Source organism: Anomaloglossus baeobatrachus, chromosome 1 (assembly GCF_048569485.1).
Source record: "Anomaloglossus baeobatrachus isolate aAnoBae1 chromosome 1, aAnoBae1.hap1, whole genome shotgun sequence".
In the NCBI taxonomy this organism is placed as follows: Eukaryota; Metazoa; Chordata; class Amphibia; order Anura; family Aromobatidae; genus Anomaloglossus; species Anomaloglossus baeobatrachus.
In genome coordinates, this window is record NC_134353.1 from 654,467,637 (window position 1) to 654,488,039 (window position 20,403).

Below are 20,403 nucleotides of genomic sequence, written 5' to 3' on the forward strand. Positions count from 1 at the left end.
GCTGCCCCCTCCTCACAATGTCCCATGCATGCTGCCCCCTCCTCACAATGTCCCATGCATGCTGCCCCCTCCTCACAATGTCCCATGCATGCTGCCCCCTCCTCACAATGTCCCATGCATGCTGCCCCCTCCTCACAATGTCCCATGCATGCTGCTCCCTCGTCACAATGTCCCATGCATGCTGCTCCCTCCTCACAATGTCCCATGCTTGCTGCCCCCTCCTCACAATGTCCCATGCATGCTGCCCCCTCCTCACAATGTCCCATGAATGCTGCCCCCTCCTCACAATGTCCCTTGCATGCTGCCCCCTCCTCACAATGTCCCATGCATGCTGCCCCCTCCTCACAATGTCCCATGCATGCTGCTCCCTCCTCACAATGTCCCTTGCATGCTGCCCCCTCCTCACAATGTCCCTTGCATGCTGCCCCCTCCTCACAATGTCCCATGCATGCTGCCCCCTCCTCACAATGTCCCATGCATGCTGCCCCCTCCTCACAATGTCCCATGCATGCTGCCCCCTCCTCACAATGTCCCATGCATGCTGCTCTCTCCTCACAATGTCCCATGCATGCTGCCCCCTCTTCACAATGTCCCATGCATGCTGCTCCCTCCTCACAATGTCCCATGCATGCTGCCCCTCCTCACAATGTCCCATGCATGCTGCCCCCTCTTCACAATGTCCCTTGCATGCTGCCCCCTCCTCACAATGTCCCATGCATGCTGCCCCCTCCTCACAATGTCCAATGCATGCTGCCCCCTCCTCACAATGTCCCATGCATGCTGCCCCCTCCTCACAATGTCCCATGCATGCTGCTCTCTCCTCACAATGTCCCATGCATGCTGCCCCCTCTTCACAATGTCCCATGCATGCTGCTCCCTCCTCACAATGTCCCATGCATGCTGCCCCTCCTCACAATGTCCCATGCATGCTGCCCCCTCTTCACAATGTCCCATGCATGCTGCTCCCTCCTCACAATGTCCCATGCATGCTGCCCCTCCTCACAATGTCCCATGCATGCTGCTCCCTCCTCACAATGTCTCATGCATGCTGCCCCCTCCTCACAATGTCTCATGTATGCTGCTCCCTCCTCACAATGTCCCATGAATGCTGCTCCCTCCTCACAATGTCTCATGCATGCTGCCCCCTCCTCACAATGTCTCATGTATGCTGCTCCCGCCTCACAATGTCCCATGCATGCTGCTCCCTCCGCACAATGTCTCATGCTTGATGCTCCCTCCTCACAATGTCCCATGCATGCTGCTCCCTCCTCACAATGTCTCATGCATGCTGCCCCCTCCTCAGTGTCCCATGCATGCTGCCCCCTTCTCACAATGTCCCATGCATGCTGCCCCCTCCTCACAATGTCTCATGCATGCTGCCCCCTCCTCAGTGTCCCATGCATGCTGCCCCCTTCTCACAATGTCCCATGCATGCTGTCCCTCTCCATGAGCTCCTAATGCTGCCTTCCTCTTTTCCATAATGAGACCTTCATGTTGCCCCACTCATGCTAAGACCACACTAACGCTTATGCTGAGACCCCCCACACACACACTACCCCACTCTTGATATTGACTCCCCTACATTGCTCCACTCCATACTGATCCCACACATGCTGCCCCTTCTTCACAATGAGCTCCCAATGCTGCCCCCTCTTATTCTGAGTCCTTACACTCCCCCCACCCAATCGATTTTGTCATTGCACTATCCCTCATCCCTTGTCCTCTGTCTCTAGCATTAGCCCCTCTCTCCCACTCCCCCAGCATCAGCCTCTCTCCCCCAGCATCAGCCTCTATCTTCCCTCAGCATCAGCCTCTCTTCCCCAGTCTCAGCCTTTGCCTCCCCCCAGCCTCAGCCTGCCCCAGTCTCCGCCTCAGCCTCCCTCCAGCCTCCCTCCAGTCTCAGCCTCAGCCTCCCTCCAGCCTCCCCCCAGTCTCTGCCTCTGCCTCCCTCCAGCCTCCCCCCAGTCTCTGCCTCTGCCTCCCTCCAGCCTCCCCCCAGTCTCAGCCTCAGCCTCCCTCCAGTCTCAGCCTCAGCCTCCCTCCAGCCTCCCCCCAGTCTCAGCCTCAGTCTCCCTCCAGCCTCCCCCCAGTCTCAGCCTCCCTCCAGTCTCAGCCTCTGCCTCCCTCAAGTCTCAGCCTCAGCCTCCCTCCAGTCTCAGCCTCAGCCTCCCTCCAGCCTCCCCCCAGTCTCTGCCTCTGCCTCCCTCCAGCCTCCCCCCAGTCTCTGCCTCTGCCTCCCTCCAGCCTCCCCCCAGTCTCAGCCTCAGCCTCCCTCCAGTCTCAGCCTCAGCCTCCCTCCAGCCTCCCCCCAGTCTCAGCCTCAGTCTCCCTCCAGCCTCCCCCCAGTCTCAGCCTCCCTCCAGTCTCAGCCTCTTCCTCCCTCCAGCCTCCCCCAGTCTCTGCCTCTGCCTCCCTCCAGCCTCCCCCCAGTCTCTGACTCTGCCTCCCTCCAGCCTCCCCCCAGTCTCTGCCTCTGCCTCCCTCCAGCCTCCCCCCCAGTCTCTGCCTCCCTCCAGCCTCCCCCCAGTCTCTGCCTCTGCCTCCCTCCAGCCTCCCCCCAGTCTCAGCCTCTGCCTCTCTCCAGCCTCCCCCCAGTCTCAGCCTCTGCCTCCCTCCAGCCTCCCCCCAGTCTCTGCCTCTGCCTCCCTCCAGCCTCCCCCCAGTCTCTGCCTCTGCCTCCCTCCAGCCTCCCCCAGTCTCAGCCTCTGCCTCCCTCCAGCCTCCCCACAGTCTCAGCCTCTGCCTCCCTCCAGTCTCAGCCTCTGCCTCCCTCCAACCTCCCCCCAGTCTCAGCCTCTGCCTCCCTCCAGCCTCCCCCCAGTCTCTGCCTCTGCCTCCCTCCAGCCTCCCCCCAGTCTCTGCCTCTGCCTCCCTCCAGCCTCCCCCCAGTCTCTGCCTCTGCCTCCCTCCAGCCTCCCCCCAGTCTCTGCCTCCCTCCAGCCTCCCCCCAGTCTCAGCCTCTGCCTCTCTCCAGCCTCCCCCAGTCTCAGCCTCTGCCTACCTCCAGCCTCCCCCCAGTCTCAGCCTCTGCCTTCCTCCAGCCTCCCCCCAGTCTCAGCCTCTGCCTCCCTCCAGCCTCCCCCCAGTCTCAGCCTCTGCCTCCCTCCAGTATCTGCCTTTGCCGCCTCCCCCCCCCGCATGCGCAGATCTCTGGTCTGCATTAGAGACACTCCCACGCTCCTTATGAATCCACTTACCTGCTCCAGTGCCCGCCGCCATCTTCCTGGCTCACGTGAGTATCCTCTTCTGACACCGGCTTCCATCACGGCGTCCTCCACGGCGTCCTGCTGTGAGCTCTGCATGTGACGTCCACACAGCAGTGGACGCAGCACAGAGGAAGGAGCTGATTGGCGCGCGCCTGTGACCCCGGAAGTGCAGGCGCCGGCAGTTCCGGGGTCAATCAGCTCCCTGTGCTCGGCGGCCACAAAAAAAAAATGTAAAAAAAAAAAAAAAAAAAAAATTTTTTTTTTTTTTTTTGCTGCCAGAAGGTGCCGCCCCTCACAATCTGCCGCCCTAGGCACCGGACCACGGGTGCCTAATGGTAAATACGGCCCTGGGTGTAGGGGAGGGGCTGGAAGCTAAGGTAGCAGCGGCTGTAAGGAAAGTAGGAGGAGCTAGTCAGTCTGATGGCGGTAGGCGCAGAAGGAAGGTGCTGAAGGAGAGACACACATTGACATGCTAGTCAGACCCTGCCCGTGAAGTAGCCGTTAGCGGGGGAGAACAGTCACCAGCAAGTTGGACAGAAAGACGCTGAGGAAGTCATCTGGTCGTGTAAGGAGACTCTCTGGTGACTAGGCACGCACGGGGAACAGGTCCCTAGAGTAGACATCCCTTTATTGATCTGCTAAACCTGCCGGTGGGGGGGACCACAAGTCCCACACCAACCAACTAGAGTCCGAGCCTCAGCAGCAACGAAGGGGCCCATAAGGAGGATCGAGCCTGGAGCCATCTTCCTTTGTCCACGCTGCCGGCAAACGGGCCAAAAAGGGGAGAAAAGGCAGTAGCGACTTCCCTGGATGAATCACACGGTACTTCAAGTCAGGGGTTATCCGAAACAAAAAGTGCTAGGAAGGCGAGTTAACGGTTACCCTTAGACTGGCCTAAAGGAAACCTGGTTCCTCCTGGTTTATCTCAGTATCGCCCAGGTTACCTCACGAAAACATCTGAGAGTTAAAATGAGTTGAAAGACATCTTGGACTGAGACTGAGTTATTCTGGGACCTGTTGTTCTACCCACCCGATCCCCTGGGGCCACCCTCACTCACGGGAGGCCATACCACCCGACGGCAGACTCCATCAGCCCCAGATGCTCGTTAAACCTGCAGTGGCGGTCACCCATCACCCTGACCGCAAACCGTGAGTGGCGTCACAACTCCCATGTAAATAAACCTGACATACCTGTGGCCAGAGATTCCCAAAATGAAGCCCCTGTGGCGTCCCTGAAGGTGGAGTGGTGTTCCTGGGGCGACCGCTACAGGTGGGCGCCACAATGCTAATACGAAATATAAGATAACTCCCTGAAAATAAGCCCTAGAACATCTTTTGGAGCTAAAAATAATATAACACCTTGTCTTATTTTTGGAATGTGTGGAAACTTATTTATTCAGGCTTGGAGGTTACATGTGCAGGGCAGGTAGGTGGGGAGGGAGAGCTAAACACGTCCGACGACGGCCGTTTCGCACTTGCAAAATGCTTCAGCTGGTCTGAATAAACGTGACATCATGTCCCTTTTTAACCACATAAAACATGTGGCTGATGTCAGGTAATTAAAATGGGTTAAAAACATAACATTTCACCAAAACTTGGAAATATAACAGCGAATTAAAGAAGATATACAGTGCCTACAAGTAGTATTCAACCCCCTGCAGATTTAGCAGGTTTACACATTCGGAATTAACTTGGCATTGTGACATTTGGACTGTAGATCAGCCTGGAAGTGTGAAATGCACTGCAGCAAAAAAGAATGTTATTTCTTTTTTTATTTTTTTTTTTAAATTGTGAAAAGTTTATTCAGAGGGTCATTTATTATTCAACCCCTCAAACCACAAGAATTCTGTTTGGTTCCCCTAAAGTATTAAGAAGTATTTCAGGCACAAAGAACAATGAGCTTCAAATGTTTGGATTAATTATCTCTTTTTCCAGCCTTTTCTGACTAATTAAGACCCTCCCCAAACTTGTGAACAGCACTCATACTTGGTCAACATGGGAAAGACAAAGGAGCATTCCAAGGCCATCAGAGACAAGATCGTGGAGGGTCACAAGGCTGGCAAGGGGTACAAAACCCTTTTCAAGGAGTTGGGCCTACCTGTCTCCACTGTTGGGAGCATCATCCGGAAGTGGAAGGCTTATGGAACTACTGTTAGCCTTCCACGGCCTGGACAGCCTTTGAAAGTTTCCACCCGTGCCGAGGCCAGGCTTGTCCGAAGAGTCAAGGCTAACCCAAGGACAACAAGGAAGGAGCTCCGGGAAGATCTCATGGCAGTGGGGACATTAGTTTCAGTCAATACCATAAGTAACGTACTCCACCGCAATGGTCTCCGTTCCAGACGAGCCCGTAAGGTACCTTTACTTTCAAAGCGTCATGTCAAGGCTCGTCTACAGTTTGCTCATGATCACTTGGAGGACTCTGAGACAGACTGGTTCAAGGTTCTCTGGTCTGATGAGACCAAGATCGAGATCTTTGGTGCCAACCACACACGTGACGTTTGGAGACTGGATGGCACTGCATACGACCCCAAGAATACCATCCCTACAGTCAAGCATGGTGGTGGCAGCATCATGCTGTGGGGCTGTTTCTCAGCCAAGGGGCCTGGCCATCTGGTCCGCATCCATGGGAAGATGGATAGCACGGCCTACCTGGAGATTTTGGCCAAGAACCTCCGCTCCTCCATCAAGGATCTTAAGATGGGTCGTCATTTCATCTTCCAACAAGACAACGACCCAAAGCACACAGCCAAGAAAACCAAGGCCTGGTTCAAGAGAGAAAAAATCAAGGTGTTGCAGTGGCCTAGTCAGTCTCCTGACCTTAACCCAATTGAAAACTTGTGGAAGGAGCTCAAGATTAAAGTCCACATGAGACACCCAAAGAACCTAGATAACTTGGAGAAGATCTGCATGGAGGAGTGGGCCAAGATAACTCCAGAGACCTGTGCCGGCCTGATCAGGTCTTATAAAAGACGATTATTAGCTGTAATTGCAAACAAGGGTTATTCCACAAAATATTAAACCTAGGGGTTGAATAATAATTGACCCACACTTTTATGTTGAAAATTTATTAAAATTTAACTGAGCAACATAACTTGTTGGTTTGTAAGATTTATGCATCTGTTAATAAATCCTGCTCTTGTTTGAAGTTTGCAGGCTCTAACTTATTTGCATCTTATCAAACCTGCTAAATCTGCAGGGGGTTGAATACTACTTGTAGGCACTGTACATTTCTACAATAGAAAAATCACAGAAAATTCATCCTAGGAACACACTCAGATCATTCTTATCGTTTAAACCTAGCGGGCCTGTGGCATTAAATTTCATGATATATTCTGCCTCCCGTCTAAGTAAAGTCTTACGGGTGTCACCACCTCTAGCTGCAGGTTCAATCAGATCTATACCTGCAAAAGTCAGAACATTACAGTCAGCGTCATGGTAATTTTTTACGTGATTGATTAAACGCATAGACCCTACTCCACTCGCAATAGAATTTCTGTGCTCTCTAAACCTGATAAATAACTGTCGTATAGTTTTACCGATGTAAAAATAATGGCATGGACAATATATAACGTACACTACCATTTTCGTCCTGCAGGTAATCAAATGTCTTACCATATGTGAATGGCCTCCAATTTCCAAAGCTAACGAGTAATTGCCGCATCTATAATTACCTACAGGACCAATACGGTGTAACCAGGATCTGGGAGGCATATAGCGTTTTTTGACTAATATGTCCCCAATATTTTTACATCGTCTGTATGTCAATAAAGGTTTATTAAGGGCCATTCCTTAAAGTTCCTGTACTCCTTCAATAATATGCCAATTCTTGTTTATAATTGGTTTTATTATTTGGTCCATAGGGCCATATTTAAAATTAAAAACAAAACGTTTCAATTGTTTTTTGGCATGTGTCTTAACAGGTTTTTTATTTTCATTTTTATCAGAAAGGAGTTTTATTTCTGCCTGTTTTTGTACTTGATCAATCAGATTTAGGGGATAACCCCTTTCTATGAACCGTTGTCTCAAATCTACAGTCTGGGAATTCAATATGTCTGGACTGTTCGTGATCCTATTCAGTCTTAGGAATTGTCCGAAAGGGACAGATTGCAAAACGTGTCCTGGGTGAGCACTTTCATAGTGCAACAATGTGTTCACAGTGGTGGGTTTTCTATAGAGTTCCCATACAATCCTCCCATCCTGGGCAGTTAATTTTACTTCCAGAAACTCTGTAGTCTGATCACCAAACAAGTATGTGAACAACATGTTATAATTATTTTGCAAATTTAGATATGCCACAAAGGACTCAAATTGTTCTCTGTCCCCGTCCCAAATTATCAGTACGTCATCAACAAAGCGTAAATATTTTCTTATATGCTTTATATAGGGATTGCAGGAACTATAGATCAAATTGTCCTCCAAATGTGCAAGAAAGAGATTTGCAAAGGTACAAGCCACCGGGGTACCCATGGCCACCCCACTGCTTTGTAAGAACCTAGAGTGGCCAAATTTAAAGGTGTTATGCTTTAAGACAAAGGTGTTATGCTTTAAGACAAATGTGAAAAGGCCTTTTTCACAAAATGTATAAGGAGGTTGTCCTCACCTAGACCTCTCAGCATCTCTGTTATGGTGTCAATCCCAAGTTGCTGTGGTATCCTGGTGAAAAGGCTTTCCACATCCAGTGAAGCCCAGCAGAATGTCTCTTGCCATTCAAAATGCTCCAACTGTTTCACCAGGTCACCTGTATCCCTCACAAAGGAGGGGATTGTCTCCAATATGGATGTAGCAACCAGTCCAGGTATGCCGACAGGGGCTCGGTGAGGGAGCCTGATCCTGAGACTATGGGTCTCCCCGGGGGCCTGGATTCCGATTTGTGCACTTTGGGCAACCAATACCAATGCGGTTTGGTTGGAAAAGAGGGAAAACGTTTTTCAGCCCTATTGTTAGTAATAAAGCCTGCCGCAACCTGTCCATTCAAAAAACTACGTAACTTTTCTTTTAGTCTAGTTGTTGGATCACAGTCCAATTTTTGATATATGGAACGATTATCAAGATGGCGTTTTGATTCCGCTAGATTATAATCGGTGGATAAAAGAACTGTGGCACCACCTTTGTCAGCCTTCCTTATAGTGACATTTTTCAAAGATTTGATTTTGTTTAAAGCTATTTTTTTCAGCAGCAGATAGATTGTTTTTCAAGGTGGGATATTTTAGAGCTCTCATGTCCCTCATTACGATTTCATAAAATAAATCAATACTATTCCCCGGGGATACCAGTGATTTTTCTATTGTAGAAATGTATATCTTCTTTAATTCGCTGTTATATTTCCAAGTTTTGGTGAAATGTTTTTAACCCATTTTAATTACCTGACATCAGCCACATGTTTTATGTGGTTAAAAACGGACATGATGTCACGTTTATTCAGACCAACTGAAGCACTTTGCAAGTGCGAAACGGCTGTCGTCGGACGTGTTTAGCTCTCCCTCCCCACCTACCTGCCCTGCACATGTAACCTCCAAGCCTGAATAAATAAGTTTCCACACAGCATATATCTGGTGAGTGCCATTCTCTTTTAAAAACAATGTATGCTCACCTCCTGCAGTGGCACCATTCCTGCGATGTCTGCACCACTGACATGACTTGTACCACGTGGATGATGCAGCCAATGAGCTGAATATTTAACAAAAACAAAAAAAACCTTATTTACAAATTGATGGCAACTACACATCTCAAAAATGTTTAGGCATGGCTATATCTACCACCGAGTAGGATCTTCTCTTCTTTATACAACAGTTTATGTGTAAACGTCTGGGAATTAAGGAGGCTGCTGGATTTTTTGGAGAGGAATGTTGTTCCATTCTTGTCTGATTATTTTTCCTTTTGTGATGCACCAAATATTTTCTATTGGTGAAAGCTTTGGACGGCAGGAGGCCAATACAACACTAGAACTCTTCTTCTGCAAATCATTGTGTTGTGATGTATACAGTAGGTGGTTTAGCAGTGTTCTATTGAAATATGTAAGATCTTCCCAGAAATAGACATTGTGTGGCTGCGATCATATGTTTTTCTACAACCTCTATATAATGCTTTGTAAAACAAGTGCAAGATGCAACGGTGCAGAGAATGAGAATCAGTGGTATGTTAACCAACAGTGATTTATTCACTTTATACAGATATGGATTAGCACTTCGACACAGTGGACCATCCCCTTCTACTACAGATTCTCTTATCTCTGTGCATCACAGACTTTCCCTTTTCTTGGATCTCTTCATACCTAACCGACTAAACTTTCAGCGTCTCCCACTCTCACACCACTTCCTCATCTCGTTGCTTATATGTCGGTGTCCCTTAAGGTTCAGTTCTTGGACCCCTGCTGTTCTCCAGCTACACTTTTTGGAGTGTGACAGCTCATAGAGTACCACGATTTTCAGTATCTGTCTGCTGATGCTACACAGATCTACCTCTGGCTCTGACATCACCTCCTTACTAACCAGACTCCCACAATTTCTGTCTGCTATTTTATCCCTTTTCTCTGCTAGATTTCTAAAACTTAACATGAACAAAATGGAATTCATTATCTTTCCTGCTTCTCATTCAAACCCCCCAACAGACCTATTCATCAAAGTTGATGGCTGCTCACTCTCCTCAGTCCCGCACGCTCATTGCATGGGGTTAATTCTCGACTCTGCTCTCTCAATCAAGCCATATATAAAAGCCCTCTTCACCTCCAGCCAACTACAATTTAAAAAAATTTCCCGGATTCTTACATTCCTTAATAAAGACGCAGGAAAAACACTAGTGCATGCCCTCATTATCTCCCGCTTGGACTACTGCAACGCCCTGCTCTATGGCCTCCCTTCAAGCACTCTCGCACCCTTACAATCTATTCTAAACTAAGGTGTCCGACTAATCCACCTGTGCCCCTTCTATTCCCCAACCTCTCCCCTCTGCCAATCCCTTCACTTGCTTCCCATTGCCCAACGACTCCAGTTCAAAACCGTAACTATGACATATAACGCCATCCACAACCTGCCTATTCCATATATCTGTGACCTAGTCTCCCGGTACTTACCTGCATGTAACCTCCAATCCTTACAAGATCTCCTTCTCTACTCCTGTCTTATCTCCTCCTCACACAATCGCATATAAGATTTCTCCCGTGCATTCCCCATACTCTAGAACTCTCTGCCCCAACATATGAGACTCTCACCTATCTTGGAAAGCTTCAAAAGGAACCTGAAGACCCATCTATTCCGACAAGCCTACGACATACAGTAACCCTCGATCCATTTCAGCTCCACATGACCATCTCTACCCTCACCTACTGGATCCTCACTCTATACCATCAGATATGCAGACTTTTGAACTGTGAACTGATATCAAGCTGGATGTTCTCTCCCTGAGTCCACAGGAAGTTGTGTCCATAGTTTCCATAAAGAATTTATCATTTTGATTCATTTGACCACAGAACAGTTTTTCATTTTTAATCAGTTCATTTTAATTGAGTCCCAGAGAAGACAGCAGCATTTCTAGCTTGTGTTGATAAGTGGCTTCTTCTTTGATAGAGCTTTAGCTTGCATTTGTATATTGTATGGCAAACTGTGTTCACGGACAATGATTTCTGGATATATTCAGAATTTCATGTACTGATTTTTATGGTGAAATCATGCATGTTTTTAATGTATTGCCGCCTGAGAGCTCGTAGATTGCAAGCTGCAAATATTGACAGTTGGCTTTTTCCAATGTAGACATGGATTTCTCCAGAAGCTTTTGATCAAAATATGAACTGTAGGTGGTGGAATATTCAAAGTCTTTGCCATTTATACACAGTCATGTAACGTAGTAGAAAATTGATCCTCCTGCTATTTTTCATTAGTACCACTTACTTTTACAGCCTTTTGTTTACCCTATCCCAACGTTGTTGAGCGGTGTTGCCATTTTTTCAAATGGAATGGAAAAATGTCTAACTTCAACTTCTGATGTGTGATCTATGTTTTTTGTTTGTTTGTTTTTAAGAATGAAGAGTCTTATTTGGTATGTTTCACATTACAGAACAATGAAATGTTTTTCTGAATCGTAAATTAATTTGTCATTCCATGTTAATTGAAATACTATGTGCCAGGAATGACAAAATTCAATGTCAAAACTGCACACAGAAGTATTGGAGTCCTTTATTAAAGTAGTAAAATTTTGCAATATCCAGTCCTACATTCTACATTCAAAATCTGGGGTTTAGTTCTTCCAAGTTATTTGAAACAAGCTCCCAACCAAGCTCATAGAAAAACTGTCTGCAAGTGTGCCTAGAAGAATAAGGCACGTTGCGTACTGGCCCTGCAGAAATTTCTGCAGCGATTTGAACAGCACACGTGAGCTTCAAATCGCTGCAGAAACAAAAGCCGATTTCATGCGCTCAGCTTGTAGCCCCTCCCAGCCCCTGCCATAGACAGAGCAGGGACTGCATGCAGATCGCAGGAAAGAAGTGACATGTCACTTCTTAGAATGCGCGCTTCGGGCAGCAGCCAAAGCGCTACGCTCTAATACGCCACGTGCGCACGTCTCCTGCACAATCTCCATAGATTATGCTGGGGACGCATGACGCATGCAGTTACACTGCGGTGCAGATCACAGCGTAACTGCATGCAATTACGCAACGTGCGCACAAGCCTTAATGTTCTTTTGAAGGCAAAGGGTGTTCACATCAAATATTGATTTGATTTATATTTCTTTTTTGTTTATTCACTTTGCATTTTGCTAAGGGATAAAATTAAACTATCCCTACTTTATTTTTGAACGTATTCTTACTTCACAGCATTTTTTCCTCACTTGCCTAAACGTTTTGCACATATTTATCTTGTTTTTCAGAGTAAGAGTGTAATTGACGCTCGTTGCATCTCAGCTGCAGACTGTAAAATTGGAGACATGCATGTGCTTGGTCATGGTAAGTCACTTGATACTAGTCTGCACTACATCATACCTGTCACTTGCGGACATTATAGACATGCTTTGGTTACCTAACACCGAGGACCATAAAACTTGAGCGTATTGGAACTCCAACCTCAACACTGACAGTGCATAACAGAAATCCAGGCCCTAATTATAATCAATTTTGACTATTGTCTTTTAGCATTTTTGGGATTTAACTAAACAGACTGGCAGGTTAAATCCAATACCAATGGTTATAATAAATTCCTCGCTCTTTCTTGTTCGTTATGCTACTTTTCTGTTTATTTGCAGAAAAAAGTGCTGCTAATCTACAAATCTCCACGTGGCTCCACCATCATATAGCTCAATTCTCATCTCCATTTAAAAAAAGCCTTCTTTCAGTTAATGATCTACAAACCTGGTCCAGCTTTTACATAATGTGGGGCATTCCAGTATTTCACCGAGGGCCCCCTGACTGCTGTGCCCCGTGATAACGGGTTAATTCGGTCGTCCCATGTAATTTCTCCCTCCTCCCTGTTTTGTTGCAGCCAATGGTTCTATTCCCCTCCTCCTCCTACTGCTTCCTTCCTTTATAAAACTTTCCCGGCCTCTTCCGGTCTCTCCCCACTATGTGGGACCCGGAGGCAGCTGTCCCACCCTCCCTCCCTTTGTCAGCGTTGATGTGATGGTTTTGGTGCAAAAGCTTACCCGCGCCGTGAGCCCGGCTCCAGCACAATGATTTATACTGGTTTTGGCTTTTCTGCGCCGGGGGTCCGGCTATGACACAATGATTTGGACTGGTTTGGCTTTCCTGCGCCGGGAGTCCGGCTGCGACACAATGATTTGTATGGGTTTTGGCTTACATAATATTGTATTAAGTCACAGCAGCAATCAATTCAGCAACGTTGGTGGTTTTTTGGTACAAAAGCTACCCGTGCCGGGAGTCCAGCTGCGGCGCAACGCTTTGTACTGGCTTACTGTGATTTATTACAGTAGTTTTATTTTGATATTTTGGGCTGTGAACGATCACCATCCACTAAAAGATGAGATTTGGTTATTAAATCTCCAAATAAAGAGAGTTCTGATGTATATACCTGAGTCTGATTCTTCATTACATGGGACGATGACTTATGGGTTTGTTAGGGTTTCAGCAGTCTCCTTCTCCTGTCCGCACCAGTAGTATTCTCTACTACTCCCTGCCCTGGGCCATTAGATCTGCTTCTAATATTACCAGTTTTCATCATTTTTTACATTTTACTGAGCCAAGTGTGATATTCTGAGAATCAATGGCTATTACATGATCTTACATGTTGCAAACTCACCTTATGGAGCTATATGTGATATTCCGAGAATCTCTGGCTCTTCCACGCTCTTACATGGTACAAACTCACCTTATGGAGCTATGTGATGTGTGGAGAATCTGTAGGTATTACACAACCTTACACGGTCAAAAATATTTTCCCTCCATCCTGTCCTCAGCTGCCTTTTCCCCATCACTCTGCATTTTATATCCCCTATGCCTTAATTACTAGCTGGGCGATTATTTAATACAGCGTTTATTGTTTTTCCATGTTTTCCAATCCACACAGGGGGATGAGCTCTTGTATCTCTTTTAGAGTGTAATCTCTTATGGCAGCACACCACTGTTCTTGTCAGTTTACTTGTCATGTTTCTAATTTCCAAGCAAATCTGTCGGCATTATTTAAATAAGATAATTAGTAAGAACTCTTTCTCTTCTTTTTGTAGGATTGCAGACTGGGCGATGTGTCAATGCTACTCGTGGATCACTAAAAACCTGTGAGATTCTTGCATGGTGTCCATTAGAAGATGAAACTGTGACTAGGTTAGTAACATATTAAATTAACCCTAGAACGCGCAACCATAGAAATCTACCATAGAAAACAAGTCACCTAGCAGGCCTTCGAGGCCCCAGGTATGCGTTCTAGGGTTAAACATTATTTTTAACCATTTGTTAGTCCTTTCTTATACCCACCGTACCTGTATGGTTGATGTCGACTGGCACTCAAAAGAGTAGTATCAGGAGCTAAATCCGCTCTATACACAGCTGATACTCGCTGTGATATGTAGCCGACAACCCCCTGTAATTGCTGTGATTACATGTTCAAGTCTAATAGTGGGTCTCAAAATAAAATGTTTCCATTTTTAAAACTATTGAAAAAAAATGAAAAAAAAACAAGAAAAAACTTTTCCCTTTCATAGTGTGCATAAAATTGATTCATGGTACTTTAGCCTTAAAAAAAAGAAAAAGAGAATTGTTGACCAGTCATTGTGTCCCAATGAAAGTGGCAGGTACAGGAAACCTGTTACGGAGTGTCGGGATAACTGGAGCAGGGAGCACTAAACTGGCCCTTGGACTAGGGACCCTGTGCTGTCCCTTTTTCCACAGGTGGGCTTGATGGTAGCCAGGTCTGGACCGTCAGCGTGACCCTAACTCCTGTCCGAACCTTGATCTAACACCCCATCTCTCCCAACCCAGGAAAGGGCTGGGACCGGAGAAGCAAACCCCACAAATACCACAGACAGGGGAAAATCTAAAACACATGCACACTGCAATCAAACACAAGGGAGAAATAATACATGCTCAGGAAGAAATAAAACACAGGGAGGAAATAAACTATCAACAGAGGTCTTTCCTTCTAAACCACAAAGGACAGCACACAACAGATCACCTGGTTTTGGATCACTACAATGGGGACCAATATCGTTGAAGAAACCCTGAGCTAAATTTGGCAAGGAGCAACTGGATCCAGTACCTTATAAAGAGTGAAGGCAGCTGTGAGTGGTAAAATCAGCCTGAGCTCCTAACAGCAGTTCACAAAGCCAGCAGGAATTAACTCCAGCTGGACTGGAGAGCACTGAAGCTAAAACAGCCAATGCCTGAGTCAGGCTAAGCAACTAAGGGACATCAGGGTGTTTGTCAGACTTTGTGGTGAGAGTAGAGTCCGACACTGCCTTGACGCCCAGTGAGTGCAAAGCTGAACACCGAATGACAAAACCTCAAATAAAACCAAAGTGCCTTTATATATACTGTATATTTGCAGCTATTCTCTTGTATATGAAACCTCCTGCACTCCACTGTTATCCTACAGGAGGAGCCGGAGGGATCATTATTAGGGATCAGATATTGGCCACCAGCTGATTGTTATATATCTACTATATAGCAGGCAAACTGCAATTAACATATCTATATAAGATCATCAAATCAACCCAACACTGTTTTGGTGGAGACTTTGGTACTAAAGGATAGCTGAAGATCACCATTATCACTATTGAGGAAAAAGAAACTTTGAGGGCAAGCAGAGCTTGTTTGTCTGTCTGTATGTGTTGGAAGTGTTGTAAAGGTAGAGTAATGTCTGTATTGAAGCCACAATCTACATTTTAAAGCTTACAGGTTTACATTATATGGGAAACTCTACCATTTTTCTTAATCATTCCTCTTTATCCTATACATCTCCCCCATTGCAATTCAGTGTACGAGCCTTGAGATAAATTGTACAGTGCCAGGAAATGCAATACATCATTTCCCCTGAGGAGAGTTCAGAAATATTGCTAATATCCTGGAAGCATACAATATTCTCAGAGGGTATTTAGTTATTTCTCAGCTGACTGTTATCTCTTCTTCGTCACTATCCGCCACCATAATATAATCTTCTCTGTCTTCTTTCTGTTCATTTCTTTCCATTGTCTCTTTGTTTCTAGTGAGTCATTGCATGAGTTTGTCCCAAGTTTCACCATCCTCATCAAGAACAACATCCATTTCCCTCAGTTTGGATTCTCCAAGTAAGATTATTTAATCAATAGTACAAAAATCTTGTCCAAAAAGCTTGTACAAATGAAGTCCAGACTTAGATTGCTTAGTGAGGTGATTCCAATCCTCTTACTGTATGATTAAATTAATTTGTTGCTGAGCCTCAGATAATGCAACTAGTGCTTGCTTAGATTTATACTATAACACATTACCACAAAAGAAAACCGTAATAATAATAATAATAATAATAAAAAATAAAATGAAGAGGGTATTGTTAATGATACTTTGGATTAGTTTTTGGAGCCCACATCATTTTAGACAAAATCCCTTAAGAAATTATTAACAGACTTCTATTTGTGATGTGCATTGCAATTTTATTTTTTTCTAAGAAAGTGAAGGTATTTGATGTCCATTGTCTTTAAGTGAGTACCTACTTAAAGTAAGTGCCAAAACTTAGGCAAAATTGTGGCATTTATCTAAATGCATATGTTTCGTAGGTGGATCACACAGGCAATATGAGAACTATTCACCGTATAGCTGCTTTATTGTAAGGTTCTTAAAAGGATGTTCTTAAATTGCTTTAATTAGTTAGATAGCATGAAAATAAGCTAATTTGTCAGTGACTTGTTTTTTCTATCTGCTGTTATCTCTGCAATGAGATATTTTATCTTTTATAGTGTACAGCTAGTTTCCATGAAGCCCTGGTTAATTCTTAACATCCAATCAGCTCTCTCCAGGCCATTGATTTCTATATAGAAGTTATTTGCTCACCATGTTCCCCTTCCTCTCCCTCTCTTCATCAGAAGAGATATACAGTATGTCTCTCTCCTAATCATAACTCTCTGGTCTAGCTGTCTAGACCTTTTTCCTTCAAATGCTCTGTTATACAGTGCCTACAAGTAGTATTCAACCCCCTGCAGATTTAGCAGGTTTGATAAGATGCAAATAAGTTAGAGCCTGCAAACCTCAAACAAGAGCAGGATTTATTAACAGATGCATAAATCTTACAAACCAACAAGTTATGTTGCTCAGTTAAATTTTAATAAATTTTCAACATAAAAGTGTGGGTCAATTATTATTCAACCCCTAGGGTTAATATTTTGTGGAATAACCCTTGTTTGCAATTACAGCTAATAATCGTCTTTTATAAGACCTGATCAGGCCGGCACAGGTCTCTTGAGTTATCTTGGCCCACTCCTCCATGCAGATCTTCTCCAAGTTATCTAGGTTCTTTGGGTGTCTCATGTGGACTTTAATCTTAAGCTCCTTCCACAAGTTTTCAATTGGGTTAAGGTCAGGAGACTGACTAGGCCACTGCAACACCTTGATTTTTTCCCTCTTGAACCAGACCTTGGTTTTCTTGGCTGTGTGCTTTGGGTCGTTGTCTTGTTGGAAGATGAAATGACGACCCATCTTAAGATCCTTGATGGAGGAGCGAAGGTTCTTGGCCAAAATCTCCAGGTAGGCCGTGCTATCCATCTTCCCATGGATGCGGACCAGATGGCCAGGCCCCTTGGCTGAGAAACAGCCCCACAGCATGATGCTGCCACCACCATGCTTGACTGTAGGGATGGTATTCTTGGGGTCGTATGCAGTGCCATCCAGTCTCCAAACGTCACGTGTGTGGTTGGCACCAAAGATCTCGATCTTGGTCTCATCAGACCAGAGAACCTTGAACCAGTCTGTCTCAGAGTCCTCCAAGTGATCATGAGCAAACTGTAGACGAGCCTTGACATGACGCTTTGAAAGTAAAGGTACCTTACGGGCTCGTCTGGAACGGAGACCATTGCGGTGGAGTACGTTACTTATGGTATTGACTGAAACCAATGTCCCCACTGCCATGAGATCTTCCCGGAGCTCCTTCCTTGTTGTCCTTGGGTTAGCCTTGACTCTTTGGACAAGCCTGGCCTCGGCACGGGTGGAAACTTTCAAAGGCTGTCCAGGCCGTGGAAGGCTAACAGTAGTTCCATAAGCCTTCCACTTCCGGATGATGATCCCAACAGTGGAGACAGGTAGGCCCAACTCCTTGGAAAGGGTTTTGTACCCCTTGCCAGCCTTGTGACCCTCCACGATCTTGTCTCTGATGGCCTTGGAATGCTCCTTTGTCTTTCCCATGTTGACCAAGTATGAGTGCTGTTCACAAGTTTGGGGAGGGTCTTAATTAGTCAGAAAAGGCTGGAAAAAGAGATAATTAATCCAAACATGTGAAGCTCATTGTTCTTTGTGCCTGAAATACTTCTTAATACTTTAGGGGAACCAAACAGAATTCTGGTGGATTGAGGGGTTGAATAATAAATGACCCTCTGAATAAACTTTTCACAATGTAAAAAAAAAAAAAAAAAAAGAAATAACATTCTTTTTTGCTGCAGTGCATTTCACACTTCCAGGCTGATCTACAGTCCAAATGTCACAATGCCAAGTTAATTCCGAATGTGTAAACCTGCTAAATCTGCAGGGGGTTGAATACTACTTGTAGGCACTGTATCTATGTGGAAATAGATGGATAACAGTGTAGACTCAGAACATACCACTAAAGCCTGAATGTGCTATAGCAGAACTTGTGCTGAGCTTTATAGATCAACGAATGCTACAGTTCTATTCACCAGAGCTGTCACTAAAGGAGGACATCCCGCCTTACCAGAGAAACCAGTTAAGAAATGGTAAGGAGATTGCATTGCTCTGAGATACTCAAAAGAGAACATGAGCATACTCCTTGAAGGTAAAATATCCTTGTCATTATTGTCATGTGCATCATTGTTAGGTAGACCTTTTATTTATTCTATTAACCATCTATGTCGCTATCAATATGTTATCTGGTAGAGTTGTAACTATAGTGGATTCTCGGATGGCAATTGAACTTGGACTCTTCAGCCTAGGTACATAAATATATGTACCGCCCCGCGGGCTCGGCTGCAACTGCCGAGCCGCTCGGATCCGTGCTCGTATGGTGCGTGGTGGCTCGAGCCTCTAACGGACCCGGGGGTCACGTCACTCTTGCAAGGGAGTTGGCGCTACACGCAGGGACTTGACGGGGAAGTTCCACGGCCGGGGCCGCGGTGGTTTGGTTTGGGATGTAAGTTCGTGACGCCACCCACGGGTTGTGGTGAATAGATAGACACCACCGCTGCCGTTAACTAGGCCTCCCAGGGATGGTGTTGCGCAGCTTGGTGTTGACCCCTCCGTGGGTAGGGAAGCGATGGTCCCGGGGGCCCGAGGGAGGTGCTGAGGCGTGGGAGCGGGTGCGTGCTGGGTGCTGATGTGGTGCGGCACGGTGCGCGGCCCGAAGACACTGGTGTACTCATTATGACACAATACACTGGAGTCTCTGGTAAACCAAACGGGGTGATGAACGGGGCCCGCAGCCGGATGCAGCTTCTCCCAGAATAGGTTGGTGGTTTCCGCCTTTCTCCTGCACCTCTTTGTATGAATGTTTGACTCCTATGCCTAAGCAACGGTAGTCCGCTCCCCGACTGGTATATGCCGTAGGAGTCCGTTTGCCCGCAGACGCTGACCCTTTGGGTCTCTATGCCTTGGCGGTGGCTTTACCCTGTATGGTTGGACTGTTGTCTTCTAACAGGTCTTGTGTGGGATAGGTCCTTACGTCCAGTCCTCAATCAATTGATTTGACTCGGCCCTGTCGGTTCAGGGCTTTGTACTGGGTCTGAGTACCCCTCCTGGTGCTCCGGTTTTCCAATCGGCTCCCCGATTCGGTACCGGCGGGCCACCGCCCGACCCCGGTCCCTACGGTTCCACCGGCTGTAATCCCAGCTCCTGCAGGCGGCCACCACCGTCTGCCTCCTTGCCAAAGGTGACTGGGCTCCAACCAAGCCACCGGAGTAGTTTGTTGGCAGGCCTGGTCACAGGTCTGCCCTTGAACTTGTCCTCCCTCCTTCACCATCAAGGTTACTCCTCACACTCTGCTCTAGAACTACTGTCTGAACTTGTGTCTTTCCCGCCTCCAGGCCTGTGAACTCCTCGCTGGGCGGAACCAACTGCCTGGCTCCGCCACCCCTGGTGTAGACATCAAACCTGGAGGGTGGTGACAAGGGTTTCTTCGTTGGCTGCTGTCACCTACTTGGGGAGGGATGTGTGTGTGTGTGTGACTCCCTGCGGCGACCTGACTAGTCCAGGGCGTCACATTCCCCCTTGGTTTAATGCAGACCATCCGCGGGCTGCCCGTCCATCACCGGTTTATTTTTGTTTTCTGAAAGATAGAAAAACGGGAACAGAGTACAAGTATACTAACGGTTGTACAAACTTCAAAATTTTTAACTTTTTAGATCTTCCTTTACGGGAGGCACATACTTGAACGTTACGAACATAAAACATTTTTATTAATACGGGAAACGGGACCGGGTCCTTCACTCACCCACCCAAATAACCTGAACCTTGATGCTGCCCCTAAGAAGTAGGCAACATCCCCTTTCCCCAGTCCAGGAACGGGCCCAGGTGTTTTCCAATGGGACGGGTGCAGGTTTCACAATTGCCTGTCTTTTCAGAGGCCCCACG

General features: G+C 46.5%; 1 protein-coding gene across 1 annotated transcript in view; it reads left to right on the forward strand.

Moving 5' to 3' along the window:
- P2RX2 (purinergic receptor P2X 2) overlaps positions 1-20,403 on the forward strand; it is a 122,011-nt gene that overhangs the window by 47,526 nt on the left and 54,082 nt on the right. The window contains exons 4-6 of the mRNA XM_075341490.1: positions 12,066-12,141; positions 13,872-13,968; positions 15,846-15,926. Of these exons, the coding sequence (XP_075197605.1) occupies positions 12,066-12,141; positions 13,872-13,968; positions 15,846-15,926 (254 nt within the window). The remainder of the gene's footprint in view (positions 1-12,065; positions 12,142-13,871; positions 13,969-15,845; positions 15,927-20,403) is intronic.